Below are 27,380 nucleotides of genomic sequence, written 5' to 3'. Positions count from 1 at the left end.
TTTTTTCATTTTCACTCAAATAGTTAAGGGGCAAGGCCAACATCCCAACACAGGTCTAGGTTTAAAACAAGCATTCTTTCCCGACAGCCAGACTCTACATCTCAAGGGACCACCATCTTAGGCTTTTATTCCAAGGTAATTGGGGTTTTGCCCAAATCTTCCAAAAAGCAAAAAGACCAGTCTAGCTTTTACAAATAATAATAATAACAACAACAACAATAAAAACAGCAGCAGCTAAGATGAATTTACTAATTGCTACGTGCCAGGATTTCCTGTAAGCACTTCACAAACTTCACTTCACTCATTTAATCCTCACCATGGTAAGAAATAGGTACTAGTCTTACCACCATTTTTTCAGATGAGAAAACTGAGGCACAGTAGAGGATATGCCTGAGGTCAGATATTTAGAGCACAGGCCAATTAGTCCGATACCAGGTCATGCTTGGAAGCATTACACAGTTTGGCCTCTCTGACAGTCAGTACCAGCTCAAACCCACAGTAAAAACACTTTCTGAGGTCTACCTTTTCCCCCACGATAAAAAAAACAAGCAGCAGAGAAAGAAAGGAATGGGTGGAAATTTCCTGATCCAGCGTTCCCAGTGCCATGTAAAATGTGAACCAGAACTGCTCAGGTCTTTCTGTGGAGGACAGGCTAAAAGGTGGGTCTGCATGAATAATCTGAGGTTTGAGCACTGAAAGAAACTTATTACAACAGAGCCAGTCTGTGAAACAGGCTATCAAAGCATCCAAGTGTGAAAGGCCCCGAGTCCCTGTCCTTAACAAAGGCGCTCATATAGAGTATCTTCTGGGGACTGGCTTCCCTCACCGAGATAGAGATTTTGAGCTAAAAATTGATGTGTTGCTGTTACCAAAGGAGCCGCGAAGGACTGCCAACAAGCACTTTGAAAGGAGCAGAATCGGGAAAGAAACCATAGCCTCCTGCCTCCCTAATGTCTCTGCCCATTTAATATGGGGTCTCCCCCGTGTCATCAGCCACCAGCCAAGCACCCAGGACACCTCAGTACTGCGGCAACGAAACCCGTCTTGATACCTGCCAGCTAAGGTTTAGGTACCCTGCTTGCGAATGCTTTAATTACTCTGGGCTTCCCTCTGCCTGAGGAAAGAACATGGTTTGGAACCTTAAGGAATTTTGGCAAATGAATGATTTTGCAAAAAAACAAATAAGGGAAACCCAAGCATCTAGCTACACTACTGAAAAATGTCTTGGCTTCATGAAAAAGGAAGAAGCAGGGTGGATGGGGAAGGAGGGGAAGGGGTTGGAGAAGGGGAGGGAGAAGGGGAGGGAGAACACGAACACCTGGCAGCAGGAGCAGCAGTGGCAGCATCACTCAAGGCAACAATAATAAAATTCTCATTTGCAAATTTTCATGGGTTGAGTATCCATAAGCAAACTACTGTTGCTCTCTTACTTGTTCTGGAACGCCTAGAGGGGATCACTGCTTTAGCACCACCTGCAGAAAACTCACGGGGTCCCAAGAGTTATAGTGATGTAGGGAGCTGATTTCATTCTGCTTGGCATCCACAAAACCCCTAGTAGATTACACTGCTGACAAGCAAAACGACACTTTCCCGGTAGCAACCGCTGATGGGCTAGAGAAACCTCCTTCCTTACCAGTAACTCCTGCCCTGGGCTAGCTCTGTGCCTGGCCTTGTGCTCTGCCCTGATTCTGCAGAATTCCAAGGGCTCCACGTGGGGTCCTACGAAGTCACTGGCGTGGTGGGAAGGGACAAACGTGCACTCACTGAAGCCAGGAGCCCTGATTTCCTTGCCTTGTTTTCCATCTAGATTCCAAGTCAGAGTCTCTTTTGAATAAGGGATCTTGCCTGGAAGTGTTTGGGACCCAGTAGGTTAAGACACATTCTCTCTCCGCTTCCTGGGACGACATGTAAGTACACTGATACCATTCACATGGCATAATTCAAGTGCAATATTCTCGATGATAATATGTGAAGAAAACGGCTTTATGTTATGAAACTGATTCTATCTAAACAATACTGAATTCTAAAAAGACCCCCATAAAATAGAATACATACTTCTGTGCCTTCTGAGGCAGAATATATAAAGTATAATCTGAATTTTTCTTCATAAACACTACAATATGATGAATTTTACTACAAAGAACAGGCGTTTTTCTTTCTATCGGGCTAGCTGTTCTTTCAATGTCACTGTGCCTGACTTTCATTGCCCTCAATTTCCTAAATGACAGCTTCTAAACAGCTTATAATCTGATAAATCATCTAATTAAGGTTTATAATCATATGCAAAATTAAGTGAACAAATTCTGAATGAAGGCCTCAGGTCCTTTTCTGTAACACATGGATTTTAGTTTCTCAATTTATGAAAACTGTTCTAGGGAGTCAGAAATCTTAACATCTGACTTCTTAATTTATGACTATATTTCAACTCATTAAAGTTATTTGAAGTAGCTGGATAATAAGCTTCTGGGTAGAAGTTGCTCAATTCATGCTTGGTTATGGTCCAATTTTTATTTGCAAGATTTAAACTAAATACAAAGATAAAATGCAGGAGTGTGGACAGTCTAAATACTGTAAATGTTTGCTTTTTATTTAAAATCTCTTAAGTCAATGCTTCCTTCACTATGAAAAATGATAAATCAAGAAAGGTCATTAAAATTGAGTCAGCAGGCTTTTTATTCTTCATACTGGGAAAGAGTTGTCACAGAACTTTGCACAAAAAATATAATTTAAAAAATAAATATGGCCTGGGACCCAACCATGCCTTTAAATTAGTTACAAAATTTAATAATTCACTCTCATCAGTGAATTTAAAGGCCAATTAGGCTTATTGTTTCAAAGATCAGGTAACCTCAGGGCCCTTACTTCTACTAAGGGTTCCCTGATTTTGTCAAAGGAAATCCATTAATTTGTAATTGTGTGTGTGTGTGTGTGTGTGTGTGTGTGTGTCTGTGTGTGTGTGACATCTGTGAAAACTAGTGGTGTGGGGAGCACATCAGTGAAAACTAAGACAACTTAGGCTATAATAGAGCTTACATCCCATTATATTATGATCATAATCTACCTGTGTGATGATGACAGAATGATATGTGATGCTTTAGGATGGTGGACGTAATCTAAGTAGCGGTCCCAACACTGACTGGTGGAAAACACATTCAAAGTTCTGACTTGGCCCCACACGCTTCCTATGCTGCAGGCGCTGCTGGCATTCCAAGCAGGGACAGTCCCTCAGCCAACCTCAGCCCACATCAATCATGGAAGTAAAACAGTCAGAGCCTTAGACCCCTGGCTCTGGGGCGGAAGCTGGAGTGGGGACAAAAGGACCGGAGGCAAGCAGTGGTAGAAGCATATAACTGTCCCTGCAAAAGCGTTTACTAGCTAATCCTATCCCCACTACTCACTTCCTTAGCACGTAAGTCCCTGATCCATCTGTATCATCAAGAAAACTGTTTTCTTCCTTTGAGGAAGGAGTGTGATTTCTGCTAAGTAGCACTGAATATCTGATGGTAGTTAACAGCACTTGATAGAAAGACAGAGAAGGGAGGGGGGGAGGGAAGGAAAAAGGAGGAATTAAGGGAAACCTAGTTTCACAGGCTTATGATTTGTGAAAGGTTGGGGCCTCCTTATGGCCCAAGGTAACAGAAGTCAAATATCACCCCAGTAGTCTGAAGTCTGACCCCAAGAAGCGTGTACAACAAGGCTGGCCACGCCCCTTCCCAATAAGCAGGCACCAAACCTCATTTCTCCCTGGAGACTGGGCTGGTTACCCTGGCTGCTGACCACATGTCTCCCACTGTAGTCTTAAGGACAACCTCCCCGCCTCTGCCCACACACACACATACCAGTTTAATCACCAGGGACCAGAAGCGGAGGAGGAGGGGGAAACACTTCGTCTCCAGAGCCCACATGGCAACCCTTTCTTGGCAGAGACCAGTGCCTCCTGCTGGCCAAACCAAAGTCTGAGCCTGGCAGCATCTCACCCGAGACAGAGTTCCCCGGCTGCAGGCTCACAGATCTAGTGCAAGGAGTCACCTCTTCCATTAGCTGCACCCTTATCATAAGGCCACAGTGATAAAAGGATGAGTGGCTAGGGAAGGGGCTCCAGGCAGGAGTCCAGCCACACTGGGAGTGGGGAAGGGGGTCGAGGAGGCACTTGGGGAAGGACGGATGGGGTACTGAGCGGACAAAACCCAGGAAAAGAGGGGTGGATGAGGCTGATGGGGTGGGTTTACTATTGCAACCTCCACCCCAGCTGCCATCTCCCCAGTGGTTTCTCAGCCTCTTTGCATTTCCCAGATCAGAAGAATCATGCCAAGAAACAAAGGGTTGGGAGTCAGGCAAAGTAGAAACAGCAGAAGAATTCCATCCTCCCTTCTGGACACAAAGCTCAGTCTACAGGAGCACTTTGACTGGGGAGGAGTCGGGGCCATCCTTTTCCTCTCCAAATGGGGACTGGACTACTCAGTAAAATGGATGTAAGGAAACTTCCCAAGCCTTTCAAGTGTCAGGAGTTCAGTGTCCTTTCAGGGGGGACTGCCTCTCTGGGCAACACAAACAAGAACATTGCTGCTCCATAATCCTAGGTAAATGAAAACAGGAGTTCTTTGATTTATTTAAAAACCTAATTAGAAGAAATGACAAGCATACTTGGCAAGTTCTGCTCCTCTGGGGAGCCTGGGATTCAGTCCGTAAAGTGGTGTTAGGAAAAATGAAGAATGACATTATCTGGAAGTTCCATTAACAGGATTTCAGGGCCAACACACAGACTCCACAGCCACACATGTCAGCACCTCTTTTCCTCAAAAAGAATACAGGACATTTTGGACAAACCAAGAGGGTGGCTAGCTGAAGGTCCAGCACACCACTCTGATGGCTCTTCATTACATAAGTGAGTCTCTCTGTGGTGTCTGGATTTCATGAGCCCAGACCAGGAAGCAAAGATGTCACACGTCCAGAGGAGTCTGTGGCCCTCGGGGGAGGTGTCTTGGAGCTCTTCCCAGGGGGTCTCCTGCAGGGAGCCCTTGCTCTGGGTTAAAGGGTGCCAGCCCTCAGCCGTAGTACCGCTGTCCATAGTGGAGACGCAAAGCCTTCATCTGTTAGGGCCCCACGTGTTTGTGCCACGGGTCCTCTGGACAGGAGTCAGTAAGGGTGAATCCCTCTGAGGTATGCCCTCACCCTAGACACTTAATGATGCCAAAAGCACCACAGAAAATATGGGGGGAAAAGGAGCAGGAGCAACAGGAGGTCGGGAAGCACTCATGCAATGCTCATGTACCAGTCCACCTAAACCTGCACACGCCAGTTCTCTGGGTTCAGGATGGTTGAGGGGTCCTACAGAAGTGAATTTTCCACGTAGCTGAAACAATCTTGGCATTCTGAGTGCAGTGAAGGAAATAAAGAGAAAGATGCTTCTGTCCATCCTGGGAGAAGCTGACGAGCCACTTGAGGGGACAAGGAGGACTGGAAAGGAAAGGTCATCAACAGGAGAAGGCCATGAGTGCTAAATGCTAAATGAACAGCTCAGACAATAAAAGCTGTAATTTAGAGGAGGGTAAAACCTCAGGGGCTGAGTCAGTAAAAAAGGACCTAACAGAAAAAAGCAAATGCTTGAACTGGGCCTTAAGCGATGGATACATCTGAAACACCAAGGGCATTCCAACAGGGAGAGAGACGTTCCATCTCTCCACGTAGCAGGCACTGACGCCTCCTGAAAGGCACTGAGCTGGCTTGCGCTTGCGTGCCCGATGGGGCGCCGAGCCAGTCGCTCACAGGCGCCCATTTGCAGGAGCTGCTGGGCACCAGGCTGGACGGTGGGATGCGGTGGCTTCTGTGTGTGCCTGGGTGAGGGGTCAGGTGGAGTGGGGTGTCCACAGAGGTGGGGGGGGGGCACAGGCTGTGTGTCGCAAGGGTCTGAAAGGTCTAGGGTTCCAAGAAGAGGGAGGTTCCTCTGTGTTTCCATACTGCTCAAATCCAACACCAGGTCTACCGCCTGACACATAATAGGGTTCGACAGATATTCTGGAAGGGAGGAGGGAGGGAAGAAAGGGGAAAGGGTTTGCAGAGTCAGGCTTTCTCCTCAATAAGCCCCCAGCCCAACCCCAGTCTGGAGAACTGGTGGCTTTGGAATTATGAGACAAAATGCCCACTAGGACACAGGCAGTCTCATGATAGGCAGTCCCAAAAGAAGAGAGAACAAGGCACCCTAAAGATGCTTGAGGGACACAAGACCTTCATAAACATCAAAGGGAAAATGGGGTAGAGGCTCCGCGGTGAGCACAGAGGTGACATCTTCGGAGGCATCGCAGAGACACCTGGTGGGAAGGTGAGTTTGCAGGAGGCTGAGGTCCGAGGTAAATGGGTAGCGCTAAGAGCAGGAAGTCTGCATTACGGCCGCTCCTGTGATCTCACCTGTATCTACAGGCCAGTGAGACTTTGGAATATTTACTTGGGTGGCAAGCTGTGGGGGTGGGGAAGAAACATGCTACCTGGAACTGGGGCCAGCACGTAGGCTGGCCTTCCCAAACAGAAGTCCCAGCTGGGTGATGCAGATTAGGCTAAAAGGTGAATTGAGAAAAGTTTGATGAAGTCTACATTTCCTTAAATGTAGACTGAGAAACACAAACTGGAACCTAAAAGGCAAAGGGGCACTGATAGTTTCTGGCACACATGTGGCCAAAAATCATCACTAAATCTGGTGGCAGGATACAGCACTATCTGAAAGCAGAAGGAAGAAGACAAAAGGAACTGAGACGAGTAATACATTAATTCAGTCAACGAATAAATACTGAGCACCTACTCCCAGGCACTGGGGATTCAGCAGTAAATAAAACATTTAAAACAATTTTTTTTTAAATCTCATGGAGCTTACATTCTCCTGGAAGAGACAGACAATCAACATATCATGCAAGATATGCTGATAGAAGTCAGTGCTGAAGACAACAATTAAAGAGAAAACAGTGGGTAGGGAGTGTCAGGAATAGGGGAAAGTTGAAGTTGTAGACAGGTTGGCCAGGAAAGGGCTCACTGAGAAGATACATTTTAAGAAACATCAGAAGGAGAGAGACTCACAGCCATAGAAAATAAACTTATGGTTACCCAAGGGGAGAGGGTTGAGGGGCTGGAGAGGGATAAATTAGGAGTTTGGGATTAACAGATATGCACTACTATACATAAAATAGATAGACAACAAGGTCCTACTGTATATAGCTCAGGGAACTACATTCAGTATCTTGTAACAACCTCTATTGAAAAGGAATACATACATGTGTATATGTAAAACTGAATCACTCAGCTGTACACCAAAAACTAACACAATATTGTAAATCAACTATATTTCCAATAAAAATTTAAAAAGAAAACAAAAAGAAAAAGGAAAAGAAACAAAACACCAGAAGGAAGTGTGGGAGTTTGCCAGGTAGTTAAGTTATCTGGGGAGAAAGTGTTCCAGGCAAAGGGAACAGCAAGTGCAAAGCCCAGAGGAACGGGGCCCTGAGGAGCAGGTGGTGCCAGAGGGGAGGAAACTCAGTGAAGATGAGGCCAGATCCCACAAGGTCTTGCTGGTCATAGTGAAGACAATGAAGACATTAATTTTTTTTTTACACACGCACGTCTCCCGTAAAGGAAAGGGAGATTTCTCACATCTGAGCCTCAAATCTTTCAGGAGAATAACTGACAGCCAAGGAAGGCTCCATGCCTCCTTGGTCAGTGTGCTGCCAGCGTGTGCACCAGCTAACCACGCACACCACACTCCCGGGCTGTGTTATGGTTGGGACTGCCTCTGTAAGTACTGCAGGAAAACTCACTTAACATGCTCATCAAACAGTGCATTTTGTCTGTTCTGAGGAACACGTGGTCTGAAGCACTTTGCATGTGAAGTGTTGATGTTTCCAGAGCCGCCTCCCCTGAGGAGCCTCAGAGGCACACGTAAATCTAGGGTAGGCAGGACCCACCTGAGCTAAGGCACATAGGGGTCTATACCCGGCTTCCCTAGAGCCACAGAGAAGCAGAAAAGCGCCCCACTGTTCATCCTTGTTTGCACATGAATCAAAGTTTTCTATTTCCCCAACAGCCAGTTCATTTCAGAGTTTTCATCTGAAGAGAAAGAAAACCAAACTCTTGGAGCAGAAAGCCAAGGGAAGGGAAAGGATTTTGTGAGCTGCACTTGAGAACCAGAACAACGCATGAAAACCTTTCCTCCTGAAAAGCAGTCAGCCAGGGCTTACAGGGGAAACGATTTGGTAAGAACCAAATCACTAGATAGCGTATTACTAGATAGCTAAAACTGAGGGCTGGGCATAAAGAATGACACCTCACTTTGTTTTGACCATTTGATTAGGACTGGAAAAAGTGGTGGTCAGAATGGCACAGGGTTCATTTTAGGAGGGAAAAAAGGTTCATGTCTGTACCTCAATAGTTTACCCTTATATTGAAATTCATATTGAATCATTCTCTTTGAGTGATTTAAAAGTGGCTTGTGTTAGTGGATTTAGCACATCTTTTTTGAATGAGAGATAGTGATAGGTACAAAGCTTCTCAGATGGGCTTTAATGGAAAACTACCCCGTGAATCTTAGCAGATGTCTACCTCTTGGAACTTGATTGGGTAACTAGTCTACGATCTTCCGTAAACCTACATAAAATTCAGGTACAGTTATTGAGATATAAACCAAATACAGATCACAGCTATTACTTATGAAAAGGATGATGAATGGCCTGCTAAATCTGTATTGGCCGGTGCAAATTTAATGCAAAGAGATCAACACACAGCTGCACTCAGAGCCAGGCTGTGGGATGCTCCGTGTGCCCCTCACTGACTGCTCCCAGACTGCCGCCCCACTGAGGCATTCCTTCTGCCTCTCTGCACGGTCACGATGCATGAGAAAGGGACTTCAGCCTAGGAACCCCAAGAAATCTTCAAAAATCCATAATTCGATCTCCCACTCCTGATTCTCCTTTTACCCAAGGCCACTCCGTATTTCCATAACTATCATTATCGACTGTGTCCACTTCGTCGCTCTCCTCTCTCGTTTCCCCTGTGGATTTTCTTCTGCCTGCTTGCCTTTTTCTCATTTCTTTCTTCCCCATTTGTTTCCTCCGGGCGTTTCAGCTTTGGCACCAGCAGGTTCTAGCTTCTATGAGAAGCCAGTTGGTGGCCAGTCAATAGCTTTAACTTTATCATGTGCCAGATTCCTGCTTTGGTTCTTTTCAGCTGCTTTTATGGCTGCTCTCTGTTCAATTTTTATACTCTCTTCAAAGTTGTCTCAGATCAAAGCTGCCATGTATCTTACTGTAGATTAACTGAAGTGTTTCTAGATGTACAAAAAATGTGTATAAAGATGACTCCAAGTATACAGGCACTAATAAGTAGATGTGGACACAATTACGGCCTCACACACACAAACACATGTGTACTTACAATCTTCCAGGAAATACAGGTTGAGGATGCACGTACTACAGGAGTCGTAACAGAGACAACAGGAAATGGTGCTGCAGTGTTGCTTACCTGTCTGGTTCTGAGGTAGAATATCAAGGGCAGAGCAGAACTCTGTCGCTTAACACGAACTAGAAAACACCAACCAAAGCTTGCCTTTTAACCCTTTCTAGTGTGAAAGCACCATATAGGTCATCTTACAGCAGGAATCCTAACACCTTCTCATTATCACTTTACTTTGCAGAAAGAGATGGAACTGTTTTGTCTTGTTTTTCTTTAAGCTGACAGTTCAAGATTTCTAAACAATGATGTAGAGACATTTCCTTTAATCTGGAAGACTGTATCTCCTTAAGAAGCCATACCAAGTCGTGGCAAATTATCTGTCATGCCATTGCCATTTCCAACATCCCAAGCTGTTGAGGACACAGTTAAGACAAAGGCTTTCAGGCAGTCTGGCCCAGGAGGATCACCATTTCAGTCACAGTTCACCCAACACTGTATCTCCAATTGGTCACGTGGTTTCTCATTCACATACACCAACCTACTGGTACCATTTTTCAGCAAGGACATCATGACCACAGAGTATTTACCGGGAGGCTGGCAGGATGATATGCATGTTATGTGCACCACAGACACAACTCACTTCAGCCACACAAGGTGGGTACCAGTCACCCGCTTTACCACTGAAAAGCTGAGACTCCCTGAGACTGAACAACTTGCCCAGGACAGATTAGCTAGGAGTGGGATGAAGTTCTCCTGACCCAGAGCCATCTCTTTCCATTACGTCTTACTACTTCCCTCTCATTTTACCAGTGGTATACTGGAGGCATAAGACTGACGGAGATAGGTAACCATGATATTTGACATGACTGCTTTAGATTTGTTCTCCTGAGAGCCCCGTGACCACAACACCATGCCTGCGCCAAGAACGGTAAACAGCAGGCTCTACCCTCCAGGAGAATCAAATAACAAGGGCTGCAGTCGACATGACACAGGCTAAACAGGACTCAAAACCCCGCAAGAGCCTGCTAGCGGTGAGCCTGGACTCTCCCTGCGAAGAGCCTTAAAAATAAGGCAGAAATTCAAACATGCTGGATGCTAAGTATAATGATACTTAAATGGCAGGGTTGATCTGGTGACAGGTGTCTATATGTGCCTCTCTCAACAATCACATCACTGAATTCATTCCGTGAAAAGGGCAGGGTGACCCTCGGTGCAGGCCCTGTTCTCGTGCTCAGATCCAGGAGACAAGACAGGCAACGTCCCCGAGCTCAGTGGAGCTTATGGTGGAGACAGACAGACAAGGAAGGAAGTGATTTTGTTAAAGGCTTGAAAGTGATGGGTGCTGTAAGTGACCAAGAGAACGGAGACAGGGTTCAGAGCAAGGCCAGCCTGTCAGCTGGGCTGGTGGCTTCACCCTCTATTTTATTCAGTGCGAGAGAGGGGATGACTCCAAGGCGCTCCAAAGTTAGCGCCCTGGCCTTGCCTGTTGGGTGTCAGTTTCCGACAACCCACTGGAACCACCTTCACTCCAGGAGGAACGCCAGAGTAACTGATTCTTACGGAGCGCCTGTGACCAGCCACGCTGTCAGTTACTACACAAGCTCTTACCTTCCGCAACAACCATTAGAAGCAGGAATGACCCACGTTTTACAGATGTGAACCGGGGCTTAAAGAGGTTAAAACAACAACCAGTGTCACACAACTAGAAAATCCCAGAGCCTGGATTCAAAGCCAGGTCACTTGATTTCAAAGCCCAAAGACCTCCTCATCACAGCAGGCTTTTCCATTTCTTTGTGTCTTTAAGGCACTGCCTTCTGAAATCTGTATTTCCCTGACATACGAGATAAGTACAACAACAAAAACTCCTAAAAAACAGAGACAATGTCAGCTGGGGGCCAGTGGTAGTTCTGGGCAAGCACTAATGTGAATAATGTTTCAGCCGAGAGGAGGGCCTCTCAGCAGCAAGAATATTGGTCAGAATCTGTTGTTCTGGGTCTCTGGCATGGAGGACCACTGGGAGAAAAGAAAGCACTTCTGTACACCTGGGCATTGCCTAGGTGATATGTAAACCCTATTCTGAATCAGATGCAAATTATTTTTATTAAGCAACAGAACTGTACCAATATTAAATAAGATGAGAACGGCACCACAAGCACGTACCGACATACAAACACACAAATGCAGCCTCGATCTAAAAGTATCATTTCAGAAGAGATGACAACTATTCTCAGAGGCTCAAACTCTAAAAATGAAATAGGACAGACACACCCATGGCTTAATGAAAGTTTAGAACAAAGGCAAAAGAACTGCATAAAGATACAGTAAAGTTATAAAGCGCCGGCAGAGTGATGAAGTCTGACTTTCCTTTCCTTTAAGTGGGAGTAAACTGCCCTCTGTGACCACCCCAAAAGGTTGCTGTAACTCGCCAACGTCAACAAGTCCTGGGAAAACTGCACTGTGCAGACATTTCTCAAATAGTTTTCCACTGAACACTGAGATCCCCTAAGATGACAACAGGTGTTCTGTGCGGAAACTAATGGGTTTTGCTTCCCCTGAGCAAACACATAGGGAATCCTGCATCCCTGCGCCCTCCTTAAAGCTTCATAACACATGTGTGATTATTAAGGTGTTCTCTGAGCTTATTTGATCACAAGACTCCTTTAAGGAACAAATACCCCATATTGCTTTTATAGGAAGAAGTTCAGTGCTCTCCAGAATGCAATTTTAAAAAAAACAACAGTAGACTGTGAGAATAGACAATAGTACTGCTGATGCACGGTCACCTAGGAGAGTGACTGTATCCTCCAGCCCCCCTGGGCTCCACGTCCTCTCACCGTCTCCACTGCGTGAGGTGGGCAGGACCGGCATTATATGCCCCTCAAGTACAGCAATGACACTCTGTGCCAAGTCATTACAGTTATAACGACAGTTGTCACAGTAATAAAGGCTCACTTTTACTGAGGGCCTGCCACAGGCGAGACCCAGTTCTATGGTGCACTTGGATGACCTCATGGAAATTCCCGACCATCTGGCCAGGCACATATGGGCAACACCACTAGCACCCATGGGAGCACCCCTCTCTCTCCCTCCACTCACATCCACCAACCAGGGGGTTAGGAGCAGAGAGTCTGTCCGAGCAAATGCTTTTTCCAAACTATTTAGTTGATGGCTAGGCTCTCCCTGAGCCATCCGGACTCATCAGCTCCTCGATATCCTAATGCAGAGAAGTTCGGCCCGAGAAGTTCCAGGGGGGTGGCATCTTCCTGGCTGGCACCCAAACAGCTCAGAAAGCTGGCCAGGGCTCCTGGGCTCTGCTGCCACCCCCACAGTTCCCTCCAAGAGCCCGCGCTCCACAGCCCGGCTGCCATTTGGAGGTGCGGAGCGTCAATTGCCGGGCTGGACCAGGGGCAGCAGGCGGGAGGTCCCAGTGCAGTCTGAGGCTCGAGTCCACTGTTGCTGCCGTGCAGTGTCTACCCGCCAGACCCGAATGCACAGACGCTCAGAGGTCCCCGGCCATCTGTGCTGGACACTGAGTCTCTCACCTGCTCACGGCACACGACGCACACGAACCCGCTGCTCCGCTGCTCCCGTCTTCCAGAGAGATAGAACAGACAGGGTGTCACCAGGGTTTTTTCTTTTTAAAAACAAAACACTGAAAGTTTCCTTCAAATGGAGCAGAAAGCTACTTGTCCCTGTATTCTTCCAGGTTTCTTCCAAAAACCCAGGGATGTAGTCAGCCAGCATCCTTGTGAGCAGATGCTGCGACACCCGATTACAACAATGAGGATTCTGACCCGCCAACAAGAAGAAACATCTGTGAGATGTTTTCCAGAGTGAGTTACTTTATTTGTCTCACTTAGCTGGTCCCACCTGTGACCTAGGGAGACCACGTGTATTTCACACAGCAGCACAGTGGTAGGGAAAGTGAGGGTCTCAGTGCTGGTGTTAGACAGAATAATCCCAAACACAAGGCCTTCTTGAAACCAAGTCCAACCAAATTACTGATTAGCTCATTCAACTCAATGATGTTAAAATACGAGCAGGGAGAGGAGAGAAGTAGGCAGGATATTAACTTTTGTCAACCATAGTTTTAACCCGCCCCTCAATTCTGAGAAGCAGATACGATCCTCACCACTTCACAGAGCAGCCTGGGACTCAGAGCAGCAGGGCGGAGCTAGGGTTTTTACCCAGATCTGTTTGTCTCTAAATCCGAGTGGCTCCTCACTCTCCACTACCCCTCACCCCCTCCCACCTGGCTCCCCAATGCAATTCATGCATTGACTCAATAAAACTGTATTTGTTAAGCCGTCAGCAGCACTGGAAGACCCCTTGGAACGAAGGTCAGGTGTTACAGGTGGGGTTGGCTGTTTTGGCCAACACAAACACAACCCACAAGAATAAGATTAAAGCAAAACACACAAACAAAACAACAACGAAAGCAAAGCAGTACCATGAGCCTACCCACAAAAAGGTGACACAAGCGCATTTAAAAATAGAGAAGGGATGTCTGGTAGCAGCCTTCTGAAGCCTGACAGCTCCTTCTTTCTCCTACCCCACGCATGCAGTCTCACTCACCTACCTACCGACTCTCTTCCCGCAGTTCTCAGCTCCTGGCGCCTGTCTATCTGCTCACTTACCCAGGAAGCCACATACCTCTCGGCTGAAACCCCCGATCCAGCCTCACCAAAATGTGGCTGTGCGTATGCCTCTGTGAGCTGCGGGCAGGCCTCTGTGTGGCCAGGAAAGGTAAGCCACCTGAACAGAGCGGCTGCTGTCATGCTTTCCCAGGCTGCTCCAGCCAAGTACCGCAGCCCTGGGTAGCTTAAAACAACAGAAGTGTGAATTCCCTCGCAGCCCTGGAGGCGAGAAGTCTGACATCACGGTGTCAACAGGGGTCCCTTCTGAGGGCGAATCCGCCCCATGCCTGTCTCCTGGACTCTGGTACCAGCCTGCAGTCCTTCATGCTCCTGGCTTGTAGCCGAATGACTCCCATCCCTGCCTCCATCATTACATGGACTTCTCCCCATTGCGTGTCCTCTCCTCTTCTTAGAAAGACACTTGTCAGGTTGGATTAACCCACCCTACTTCAGTATGACTGTATCCTAACTAAGTACACCTACAACCACCCTCTTTCCAAGGTCACATCCTGGAGTCACGGGGGTTAGGGCCTCCGTACATTTGGGAGGTACACAGTTTGCCCCACAGCAGCCACTACATGCCAGATGTGGGGACCAGGCCACTTCCTTTGGTTCCGACACTCTCTCCATGAAGCAGATCAGTGGCTCTTGGCTCACTATCTGTGACAGCACATAGTATCACCTGTAGAGTTTGCTTGTTCATTTTCAACAAATTCCTGCCTGGTCCCGCTTCCCAGAGATTCCAATGGGGTGGATTCAGGCTGGGAACCATTTAAAAAATAAAAGCAAGAAGTAAAGCTTCATAAGAAACTATAAAACTCATCCAGGAATAAGAATCAATGAGATCAATCTTAATAACAATACTGTAAATTAAGACATGAGGGCAAAATGAGGTGAAATGTGACGTCCACAATTTGCTCAAGACATAGATGGAAGAACAGGTTTTTAAACCCAGGTCGGTCTCACTCAAAGTCCACCTCCTTCCCACCCCCCCATGCTGCCTATCTGTGTCTACCCGTCTCCAGGCAAGTGCGTGGCTCTCAATCGAGTACCTCTCCACAGTGATGTAGGCAAGTGTCTTTTACGTGTGAAAACAGGTGTGTGCTGGTACGCGTTCTATGGATGATTAGTGAAGGTGGGCATTTCTTCAGGAACTAATATGTATTTGGCTGAACATCCTATAGAGTGTACCCACTAAACTGTGAGGCTGTCACTTATAACTGTCACCTGTCACTCTCAACTTGGTCTGAAGTTTCTGGTACTGGGTACTCAGCCATAAACACTTGTACAATGAATGAATGAAGAAATTTCCATCTAAATAAATATCATGAAACAAGAGCAATCCTAGCTGGGAATTTTATTTCAGTCGTGTCCGTCCCCCCCACCCCCCGCCCCGTAATCATGATGGGAAACAGCAATCCTTCTGCTCCAGTTTCATTACTTTCAAATCCCTGTCTCCTCTTCAGACCAGAAAAAGAAACAGTTACTAATTCGGGGACTGTCACTGATTGGGGAACAACTTTAATCCCATTACATATCTACTCACAGACACTCTACAGTATTAAATGTTGTCACTGGAGAAGATAAAAGAGGAAGAATTTTAAAGGTTGTCTGGTCCAGCCCTGAAGCTCCAGGGCACATTCTCCAATAACAGTCTTCGTGTTCTCTGTCATCACTGTCTTGCTTGCAATGCCCTCCAATGTCAGCCCCCAAATATCCACCCATGTATGGCAGCAGGAGGTCCTGAATTTGCAGGATGGCTTTGCTTTTCAGTAGACCCTGTAAGCTGGGGTGACGGTTTCCCATTAATGTGCCAGCACCATTAACAGCAGCCATCTTCACCCTCAGATCTGTCTTGGCTTAGACAATATGGTCACCTTGATAAGTACACAGACATTTTAACATGGGATCCAAGTTTCAGCTCAGAAAGCATGGAGACAAGACACACAACCCCCCTCCACTCCATCCTTATCTCCAGTCTTACCTAACGCATGCCCTTGGGTGCACTCACGCGTGTCTCGAGATCGCCTCCTCCCTGCACAAAACTTGTTCCTGCCCCTGAATTTGTTCGTCTTCCTTTTCCTGCCTGAAATGTTCTCCTTCCCCCCCCCACTTATGTAAATCTTACCCATCTTTCAATACTGCATTCAAGCCCCGCTGCCATGAAGCTACCTCTGTCTCAACCCACGCTGATTTCTCCCTTCTCTCAACTTCTCCCCATGACATTTGCTTTACTAAAATAGGATAAGGAGTGAATGGCACCTCTTCCGTGATGGATTCTGCCTGCACTTTGTTTAGAAGCCTGCAGGTAGCACCTGGTTATGGTAATTTGGTCTCAAACCCAACAGGTTGGCTTTCTTCAAAGACAGTTCATTAAAAGAAATGAGAATACATAATCTATTTACACATGCTTTTTCCCCCCCTTACAAAACTGTGGTTCAATTCTAAGAAAGCTGCAAACAGAACATTTAAACTGGAGGCTGTCCTGGAGATCTCCTTGCCTAACCTCTCACCCAAAGCAGAGGCACACCCCACTGCAGCCTGAAACATGGCCGTCCAATTTATTCGTAAACACCTCCTTCAAGCCCGCCTCCCCAGGCACCTCGTTCCCGTGCTGACCGTCCAAGCTCTGACTGTTAAGCTTCTTCCTTATAATATGGTATTTCTCAAAGTTAAGTTTGTGGACCATCTGTACCATAATTATTTGAGGTGCTTGTTAAAAAATTACAGGTTCCCAAGTCCAACTCCAGGCATACTGAATCCGCATCTGGAGCAAGGATAAAAAGAGTCATCTACGTTGTTAACAGGTTTTCCAGGTGATGCTTATTATACCAGAGTGTAGGACCCACTGGTAGAGTCGGTGGATTCTATATTTAGAACTTGGTTCGACCTTCCTAACAGTGGAGAGCAAGACACTCCCCATTTCTTCATAGAAGCTCTTCTAATGCTGCAAGATGTCCATTCTCTCTCCTTTCCCTCAGTAACACTCTTGCAACCTAAGTTATTTCACTCTTCCTTCTACCACAAAGTACCCTGAACCAACCTCGGCACACTCCCCTGGGCCCTCTCTTTGCTAATGTCCATCTCAAAATGTGATGCCAAAATGAGGAAGAGAGAGTGAGCTAGATTTCTAATGCTTTTACTACATATGGACAATTTTGTGAAGCATTATCAACTTACACTCCGACCAGCTGACCACAGGGATGCCAATTTTGGTCAAAACTATTTGACAGCAAGTGTTATCAATGTGTAAGTCTTTGTTAACAGGCACATGACGCTGACGCCTCTTAGTTATTTTAATTTGGGCCTTTGTATTTTTCACGTATATATTGGCCAGTGGTAGTTCTTTGATGAACTGTCTGCTCTTGTCCTCTCTTGGGTTTTTTTTTCCCCCTTGTAAATTCATAATGTCCCTGGCTGTGGCAAGTAAGTCCTTTCAATGCAATATCTTATCTAATCTTCAAACAACATTTCTACCACTTTACAAGTATAGAAACAGCCTTCAGGAACTTATAACAAGGAAACAGGTCTTCAGCTTCCTCACTGATTTATTCCTTCCTTTAATCAATGTGGTTTTTTTTTTTTTTTGGAATAGACATCTTCATCTTCAAGACACTTTGTACACTGAATTAATAGAGTCAAGAATTTGGAATGAAATTATGAGGAAGGTTCAAAAGAACATTAGAAATTTTCATAGCTCTATTACCTCCTTTCATTTCCCTCAGATTTCTTTTTTTCTGGTTACTTTTCCTGGCCTAAAGGTAATAGTGACCAAGTTATAATCAGTTAGTGGATAGCAATGCTATTTACTGATACAAGGTTTAAGGAGGATATATGTATCTGTTCGCATTTTTGGCAAGAGAGTTAACGTGTGGCTGACCCTAAAAGAGCACCAGAAAAGGATCAAAGGGAGTAATTTGGAAATAAGGCAGAACTCCAAAACAAATTACAGTCCATCAGCTGGCAGTAGCATCGGTAGATAATAGTTCAAAAGTACATGCAAGAAGGACTGGCTTTCATTTTTTTCCATTTTATATTACCAAGACCAGTGTTTACGCAATTAACTAAGATCCTAATGTTAATTCATCATTTATAGCCTGTTAGTCCAAACAGCTGAGCTTCTCTTGGTTTTGGTTAACTTAATCAAATTTCATGCAATTATACTTTAATTGAAAATACATATGCATAAAGTTGAAATGATATTTAAATCAACTGAATTTACAACCAGATTCAAAGAAATGCAAACAATGAAGATCTGAGTTGGAAGCAAAATTAACTTAATCCTACCCCATTTTTCTACCTTGAAGGGAGCCAACACCCAAAGGTCAGGAGTTCTCAATGTTACGCACCTAGTGGTAACACTGAGATTCAGATCCAGGTATCCTGATTTTAATTGAAAGTCTATACAGCTGGGCCTTTAACAGACAATTATTCTCAACCTCAAACAGAAATTGGTCTTCCAAAACTCCCATAAAGTTTTCCAAACAAAACCTCTAAACTAGGCGTCAAACAGCTAGCGGGATTTTTAAAGATCTTCGTTCCCCAGCTTTGTGATTTCAGGCAGCTTGATAAAAGTCCCGGGGGCTATATTCTTCTATAAACTTTAGCAGAAACTTAATTTCTTCCTTACTTGTTATTAATAGAAATATATTCATTTGCAACTCCTAGGTTCTACATTTTGCCCCAAATCTTTCTTTCACATAATAAACACAACCAAAAGAAACAAATATTATGTCAATTATGATGCCCATTTCCTCCCCCTCTCCCCAAATACATCTTTTCTTTCTTCTTTACTATTTTAAGTTTCCCATGACTCTCTTTTCGGACCCATACTTTTAAACTACACAAAAATTTTCAGTTCACTTTCTCAACACTAAAATTTTAGTTCCTCCCAACTTACTGCCTGGCAACCATGCTCTTTTCACAGAACATAAAGAGGATTTAACATTTAAACAGACTGTTCCAAACAGGGACAAAGCAAATTTTAAAAAGCAAAAAGATACTCTTAACATAGTTGACTGCTGATCATTTATACAGTTTCTAGAATTTTATCATCTGGAGCTTAGTCTGAATTACTTGTGAGCCTACACCCCCCACCAGACAGGTGTTCGTACCCATCCGCAACTTCACCCTCCACCCTGCACACTCCCTTACGAAGAAAGCCCCCTCCCACAGAGACACAGACACCCCTTTCTGAGAGACATCCCCTCAGGCACACTCACCCCCCCTGCACCCGCAACACACAAACAGAAAGACACCCTGGGTATCATCGGAATGGAGCACATTATCCCAAGTTTCAGCCTGCACAGCCAAGAAAAAAACCCGAAACCATTCGAACTGACCCCCTGAAAACCATGCTAACTTGATAAACTCTGTCAACTCTCACAAGGGACAGGCTCTTTCAAACCTCCTTGGAAATCCAGCCGTAGGGACCCCCACTGCCCTCAGACTCCACCGGGAAGGCTCCCCCCAGCAAGGTCCGCACACAGAGGTCGGAGGCGCACACTCACCGCGAACCGGACCTGGCAGTTCTCCTCGCCCAGGTAGCACAGGTCTCCCGAGACGTTGGTCTCCAGCCACAGGTGCTCCCCGTTCACGGCATTCTCCTGGAAGGACAAGACCCACCTGACTTCAATTTTCTTTTCAGGCATAAAAGGAGCTAGAGGGGGGCGGGGGCGGGGGAGATCTCAAATTTAAATTCTGGATGCAAGAAAGTTCGGGAACACAAGGGGTCTAAACGCCTCTCATTTTACCTCTGGAAATTCTGCTGATGTTGGCCCTAGCAAAATTCTAGAAATGGAAAAAGGTGTTTGGAAAAACTGAGCAATAACTAAGACGTTAGGTCTCTAGATGCATTATCCATGGATGTGGTCACCTTTGAAACAGATATTAAACAAATGAGGAAAAATCCCTCGGGTTGTTCAACGTAGGGCCTTAGTTATCCAGGCCCACTGCAGATTCCATGACAATTGAGACCAAAATTCTACTAGAAGTTGCCTTTCCTTAGCAAATTAGCTAAGAAGGATAGTAATAGTAAAGTATTTTAAAGACTGAAAATCTATATCAGTAATGAGTAAATCGTATTTCTAAACAAGGGGCTTCTTAAAACTCAGTTTTCAGTCACTGTGTAGTCAAAGCATAGTAAGTTTCTACTAATTCAAACATTTTTTTTTACCAGTTCAATAGGGCCTTTGCCGAATTCTAAATTTTTCAAATTGAATGATTTCCCTGCTTCTAAAAATATTCACATACTTGTGGTGGCAAACAGAACAGCTGTAGGTTTGGAACCCTACAAGTTTCAGATATTGATGGATGAGAACAATATACAAATAATTATTTAATTAAAAGCCATTTCTTTGCTAAGGTATCCTAAAAAAGTCACTCCCCACAAACTGAAATATTCTACTGCTGGGAACTTATCCAACTTTAACTTATAGCCATTTATAGAATAAAATCCCTTTTCATTCTTTTATTCTTTAATTAACTCAGTAAACATTTATTCCACACCACTGGTGCCAGGCACTGGGTAAGTGTGATAAATCCATGAAGTAAAATCTACCAGAGAACATGGAAACTAGATAATTCAAGCAGCAAATACTAGGGAAACTTAACAGCAAAAATCCTGTCAACTCTTTCAAAAAGCAAAGGATAAAATGTTACAGTGGGAAAAAGGTAAAAAAAAAATCCTTCGTAACACCAGTCTAAGCAGTCCAGAAATTAAGCCTTGATAGGTCAGGTAAGGTAGGCAGAAGCAGGCAAGCCCCGGGAGTCAGGGACTTGCAAGCACATTCGTAAGTCCCTGGGCTGGACGGCTTCAGCCTCGCTAGGACCTGTTTGCCCCCTGCACCTGCATAGCCCCTGCAATCACTCAGAGGCTTGCTGATACACCTTGCCTCCGATCCAGGCACTAGGACGGCTAAATTAACCACCTCGCTCATCAGTGGGATCTGATTAGAAAGACCAGCCTTTGTAAGGGAAGAGGGTGGAAAAAGATGGAAGCTTCCTGCCACTGTGGATTGAACATACGGTTCTAAAATCTGACTCCTCACGAAATGACCTGGTGAGTTTTGAAGAATACCTAGGTTCCATCCCACCCCGAGAGAGTCTGCTTTAACTAATCTGAAGCTTTTAGCAAATATTTGCAACTGTAAGAATGGAAATAGCAGTTACTAAAAAGTCAGGGAGAAGGTTAGTTGCACAGATTTAGGGAGTAAGTCAAGAATTCACTTTCTTATTATTTTATTTTTAATTCTGTTATAGTTAACATACAATATATTAGTTTCAGGTGTACAACATAGTTATCTGATATTTGTATACATTATGAAATGATCACTGCAATGAGAGTTCAGTTTTGAAAATGCAAAAGTCTGAGATGCTTATTAGATCTTCAAGTGGAGATGTTCAGTCTACTGAAGTTGAAAGAAGAGGTTGGTACTATATGAATAATTTGGGAAGCAACCGTTAATTGATGGGATCTAAAGCCATGAGAACTGAATGTGGATGTAAAACTCTTGAGTACTGAGCTGTGGGACACCTCAATACTTAAGAGTTTGGAAATGTGGGAAAGATCCAGCAAAGGAGACTGGGACGGAGTGGCCATTGAGGTACAAGGAAAACCAAAGAGTATAGCATTTCCAGGAAGAAAGTCCCTAGAAGAAGGTCTGTGTCAAAAGCTGAAGACTGAGAATTGACCATTGGATTTAGCCACGGGAACATGTGAAGTTACTGATACTCTTGACAAAAGTAGTAACAGTAGAATGAGAAGGAAGAAGTCTGATGGGATTGGGCTCAAGAAATAATATTACTGACTTTAGTTTCAAAATGTATATGAAACCCAATTAATACTCATCACTTCTGCTGTTAACACCTGGTCCTCCATCATCTCTGGCTTGGAACATCCCAAAAGCCCCCTCGCTGGTGTCCCAGCTCCACTTTTGCCTTCCCAAGGTCTGTTCTCCACAGAGAAACCAAAATAATTGCTTTAAAATGTAAATCTAATCAAATCACTAATCTGCTCCAAACTCTTCAATGGCTATCTCTGTACTTGGAAAAGTGCAAAGTTCACACTTACCTAGTCCGTGACAGCCTCTCTGACTTCTTTTCCCGTCTCTCTGCAATCTCATTTCCTGTCCAGTTACCTCGTCTTCTGTCTCTGTCTCAGTCACCAACTTGTAATCACACTGGTCTCCTTGTATTTCTCAAGCACACTAAGCCCTCACCTCAGGTGCATTGAATTTGCTGCTCTCCTGACTAAAAATTGCTTGCACTGCAAATTCCTCATTTCATCTAGGCTTCTGTTCAAATGTCCCCACATCAAAGACCGTTCCCTGCATATTCTGTTTACCCTGTCCAAATTGCTTATTCCTCTCCATTCTGACTTAATGTGGCTCATTTCTATTTACCTTTTGGTCACCAGATCAAGTGTTACTTCCTCAAAGAAGCCATCACTGACCCCTAAATTGAAGTCAAGTTACTTTGTTAGTTTCTCTTTTAAAATCATGTTTCCTTCCCATTGTTTATCCCGGCTGGCAATTACTCACTCACTGGCATGATTATTTGATTCATGTTTCCCCCTTATGCTAGATTCTAAGCTTCCTGCAAACATTAAGGGTCCAGCACTTAACTTAGTACCTGGCAAACAGCAGATGATAAACTTGGGGAACTGAAAAGGTGAAAGACTAAGAATCAAGGAATGAACCACATTTCTGTTAAACACAATTCCAAGGAGTAGAAAGGATAATTATTTTTTATCTGTCCATTAGTTTGGAGTCATAAACTATAAAAAGTAAACATGGATGCCTAAGAGACATGACAGTTTTTTTTAAATCACAAAAGCAGCAGAATCTTTAAAAAGAGGCATGCAAGAAAAAAAAATCATGCAAGAAAAACACGAAGCACACCTTTTGCTAGACTACATTTTCCCCACGTCTCGTCCTTTCCTTGTACATCTGTGCAAGCAAAGATGTAACTTTACCCAGAGAGAGTTCTGGCCTTTGCTCTCAACTTCCTATAGAAGGTAATCTGTCTAAGTGCTTGGACTGTCTTACCTGATAACCTGGTGACCTTGGGCCATGCCAGATATTCTAAAAGAGCAACAACTTAAGGTGGGGCATATATCAGCTCAACCTCCAGAGGGGCAAGGGACTAAGGTCAACCATGCAGGTAATCAAACATATCTACATGACCAAGCCCTAATTAAAACTCTGGACACCAAGGTTCAGATGGCCTCCTTGGTTGGCAATATGCTATATGTAGAGTCACACCATGACTGCTGGGAGAAGTTAGCACTGACCCATCCACTGGGAGAAGACAAATGGAAGCTCCTTGTGTAGAACTGTCCTGGGCTCTACACCATGCACCTCTCCCCTTGGCTGATTTTAATCTGTATCCTTTCACCGTAAATGGCTGTAAATGTGAGTACAACAGCTTTCAGTAAATTCTATGAGTCCGTCTAATGAATTATTGAATATGGGTGTGGTCTTGGGGATTCCAGAACCCGCACATGAGGGTGGACTTGGGAACTCCTGAATTCTGCATAAAGGTATCCAGCTGGGTGGCCTCGCACATGAACAGACAAACTATTGTGGTTTTCTTCTTACATTCCTGATGAATCCTTCTCTAGTTCAATATTAACAAACATGAGCTTTGGAGTCAGACAGACTTGCTACCTACCAGCTCTATGATCTAGCATCTCTCTAACTCCCTAGATTTCAATTTACTCACCATTAAAATTGTAATAATCATCACATTTCCCTCACAAGAACACAGTGATGTTTAAATGTGAAAATTCATAAAATTCAATGCCTTGCCCCCAATGAGAAATTAATTGGTGTTCCATATAGTTATTATTATTATTGGTGTGGTTACTCTCCAGTTTCCTTTCTTCCCTCATAATCCATGGATGTTGAAATTATCCAAGTTTCTCTCCTGGGTCTTTGTAGCCAAGACTGCTAGTCATTCACCAAAATCATTTTTCAGTTCTTCCTGAACACACAACTAGATCCTATTACCCAGTCTCATTTGCAGTTAGGTGTGGCCACGTGACCAAGTTCTAACTGATGGGACATGAGCAGGAGTGGGGTGTACTGTTTTTAGACTTGGCCCATTAAAACCTCCCACATGCCTTCCTCAGTACTCTTTTCCCATACTGGTTACCTGGGAAGTTGGCCTTTGGGATGATTTTAGGAGCATTCTGATGAAGATGTAAGAGCAACTGTGGGTCTAGGTTGCTGAATGACTGTGTGGGACAGGGCCTACACCTGACCCAAACTGGAACAGTCCTGGTCTGTTACACAAGTGAGAAATAAACTTCTCCTGTATTGAGGCTTTATATGTTTGAGTATATTATTTATTGCAGCCTAGTTTACACCAACTAATATGGGCCTCTTCTCTTTGCTCACAGTTTTGTCTGGATTTCCTTTCATTGTCTACGTCTACCCCCAAGTTATTTCCCATACACTGAACAGCATGTCTAATCTCCAAGCCATGGTTTCTTCTGCTCCGACGTCTACTTCTGGCATTCTCTCTGATATTTTACACTGCTTTAAAATTAACTCCCTTAAAACATAGCTGTGATTATGCCTCTCTTACTCAGGACGCTAAAAAAAAATCTCTATTGTTTATAAAACAAAATCCAAACTTAATCCCACATACTAGACCTTTCATTAATGGTACCAAGCTGTCTGCATTATTCACCTTCCTACAGCCTACTCTTTTGTCACTCTTCCCTAAATATAGTCATATTTTCCTTTTCTGTGCCATGCTTTTATTTATTCCATTCTTCCCACTGAGCTACCTCTTTCTCTCTTCTCTACACATATCTTGAAACACCATCTCAAACAGTACACAACTCCATCTGGGCCAGACAGAAAAAACAGCTCTCATACTTCTAAATAAAGAGGACATTTCTTCTGTATTAGTGAGTGCGGAAACAAGTCTCTATGGACAGCTGTAGATGTATGTGGATAGATCTAGCCCCTAAGAGTAGAGATCCACCTGTGTAGATAGAGACGTAGATGATTCCTTGCTCTCAAGTTCTCCTTGAAGTCTTAGTAATAGTAACAGGTAAAAAGATGAACGTTGTAGAAGGAGAGTGTCGTAGACTGAATGACGCAAACAGACTACACTGATGCCCGAAGCAAATAATCTGCACAAAATGAAGACATCTGCTGGTAAAAATGTTTTGAAAGAATAAGAAAATTATAAATACGTATCGTATGTAAATATCCTGACAAAATCAGAAAGAGAAAAAAAATCTGGACTGTCTCCACCCGAAAAGCTTCAAGATAATAATAGGTAAAATCTGTCTTGCATGGTTTAGATCTGTGCTGGCCAATAAGCATATGGCTATTAAGCACCTGAAATGTGATTAGCCTCAATTGAGATGTACCCTTAGTGTGAAATTCACAGCAGATTCTGAAGAATTATTTAGTGTACAAAAAAGAATGTGAACCCTCTCACTGATCACTTTTATATTGATTACATGTTGAAACAGTAACACTTGATATATCTGGTTAAACAAAATATGATGCTAAAATTAATTTTACTTAGTTCTTTTCACTTTTTTATAATGTGATTACTAAAAATTAGACTGTTTATGGCTTATCTACATTTCTGTTCCACAAGATTAGTGTAGATAATCCCTTGCCAAGAGGCAAAAGGTTAAACCTAGATGCTTCTCACTGACCTGTGAGGTTGTAGGAGTCTATGATTCCCACCTCCACAGCCAGTGCGATTTAATTTAAAGTTCTCACAAGTTTAGAAAATAAATGACTAATGAGGGTGCATGAAGTCATGCTAGTTCTGTCCCACTATTAACATGGCTGACCAGGGCCAGGACCTTCACTAATGTATAGTCAGTTCCTCCAGCCATCTGATAATTTTATTAATCTGACTTAACGCTTTCTGAAGAGGGGAAAGATACTAGATAGGAGTCACTGCTGGTGATGACATCCAAACCGGAAGGTAAAAGAGCGGAGGCCTGGAGCTTGTAAGGAAGGCACAGGTCTGCTGGGACCTGCCATCTGAAACAAGACTAAAATGAGAACATGCACACGTGCATACGGGTACACACACACACACATACATATACATACATACACACACACACACACACACACACCTGCCTCTTCCTTCAAGGTCTCCAAAGATAAGATGACCTAGTTTCATGCCCCAGTTTAAACCAATCCCGCATGAAGACTCTGTTACCCTAATCTTGTCCCTGAACCAAACAGTGAGGCCGTGCACTAACTGTGCTATGCTGGACCTGCCTAGGAGAAAGCACTTCTTTTCTCTGCATTATCAGTTACAGGAAAGGAAAGGTGGTCTGATTTAGGATCTGGCTCTGTTTGTGCCAACGCTCTGCTTTCTACAGACTTCAGGATTGGAGGAAATTTTCCAAGGAGGAAGGAGAAAGTGCATTGAAATCAAGGATGCTAGGTTTAAAACCAATATGCTTTTTAAGAAAGATCTTGGTGGCTTTTCCACTACTGCTTTGGAGTTGTTTAGGCTGTGTAATGGGCACAAGCAAATTACAGAACAGTGGGCACAGTGAAGACCCACCTCCTATGTCCTCTGCTATAACATTAAAAACAAGGAAGAAGTCTCTAAGTCCAAATTAAGTCTCCGTTGCAGGACATCTCTTAAATGCACGTGACATTTAAGAGAAGACACGCATTATTTGTGCAACAGACTCACTTCGAAGCGGGCTAATTCACTCTAAGTTGGAAGCTTGGATTCCAGCCCAGGAGATGAGACTGTTTTTCCTTTTTGAGCCTTACTCCCTTCCTTTCTAGCAATTGAGCTTGTTTTCCCCAAAACTGGCTTGGCTGACGTTCATGGCATGGAGTCAAAGGGAGCAGCCCCCGTAGGTTGTCACCATGAAAGGGAAGAGAGGATGCCAACAGGAAGAACGAGAAGATGGAAAGCTGTGTCTGCTTTAAGATTTAACACAGTGCACTGGATTAGGAACGACGTTTAAGAAGCGTTACTTGGGACTCAGTAGCATAAATCCATTTATTCCTCAAACAGGCTTTTGACTTGTGTCTACCAAAGCCTTTCGGGAACTAGAGATTATCTGAGTGCCCATCAACTCTCAGTGCAATGTCCCCTTCTTGCTGATGGAGCAAAAAAGCTGTAATCAACTAGTCCCTGACCTCTGTTAAGACAGCTGCTGGGTCCACGAGGCTCTGTTGTCCACTATGCAGACCAAAACAACAAGCAGAAGACATCGATCCTCTCTTCAAAGTGCCTGAAATCTAACTAGGACCTCGAGTAAGAAAGTCAACCAAAAACCATGAATTTGGCTCTATGACA

The 27,380-nt window shown here is 44.3% G+C and overlaps 1 protein-coding gene across 3 annotated transcripts in view; it reads right to left on the bottom strand.

Moving 5' to 3' along the window:
- Positions 1–27,380, bottom strand: part of DGKI (diacylglycerol kinase iota) — a 396,321-nt gene that overhangs the window by 222,652 nt on the left and 146,289 nt on the right. For all 3 annotated transcript variants that reach the window (XM_074366970.1, XM_074366972.1, XM_074366971.1), the window contains one exon: positions 19,577–19,672. In XM_074366970.1, the coding sequence (XP_074223071.1) occupies positions 19,577–19,672 (96 nt within the window). The remainder of the gene's footprint in view (positions 1–19,576; positions 19,673–27,380) is intronic.

The sequence above is a fragment of the Camelus bactrianus genome, chromosome 7, assembly GCF_048773025.1.
Source record: "Camelus bactrianus isolate YW-2024 breed Bactrian camel chromosome 7, ASM4877302v1, whole genome shotgun sequence".
Lineage (NCBI taxonomy): Eukaryota > Metazoa > Chordata > Mammalia > Artiodactyla > Camelidae > Camelus > Camelus bactrianus.
Note: the sequence above shows the minus strand (reverse complement) of the source record. Positions and strands in the feature narration are given on the sequence as shown.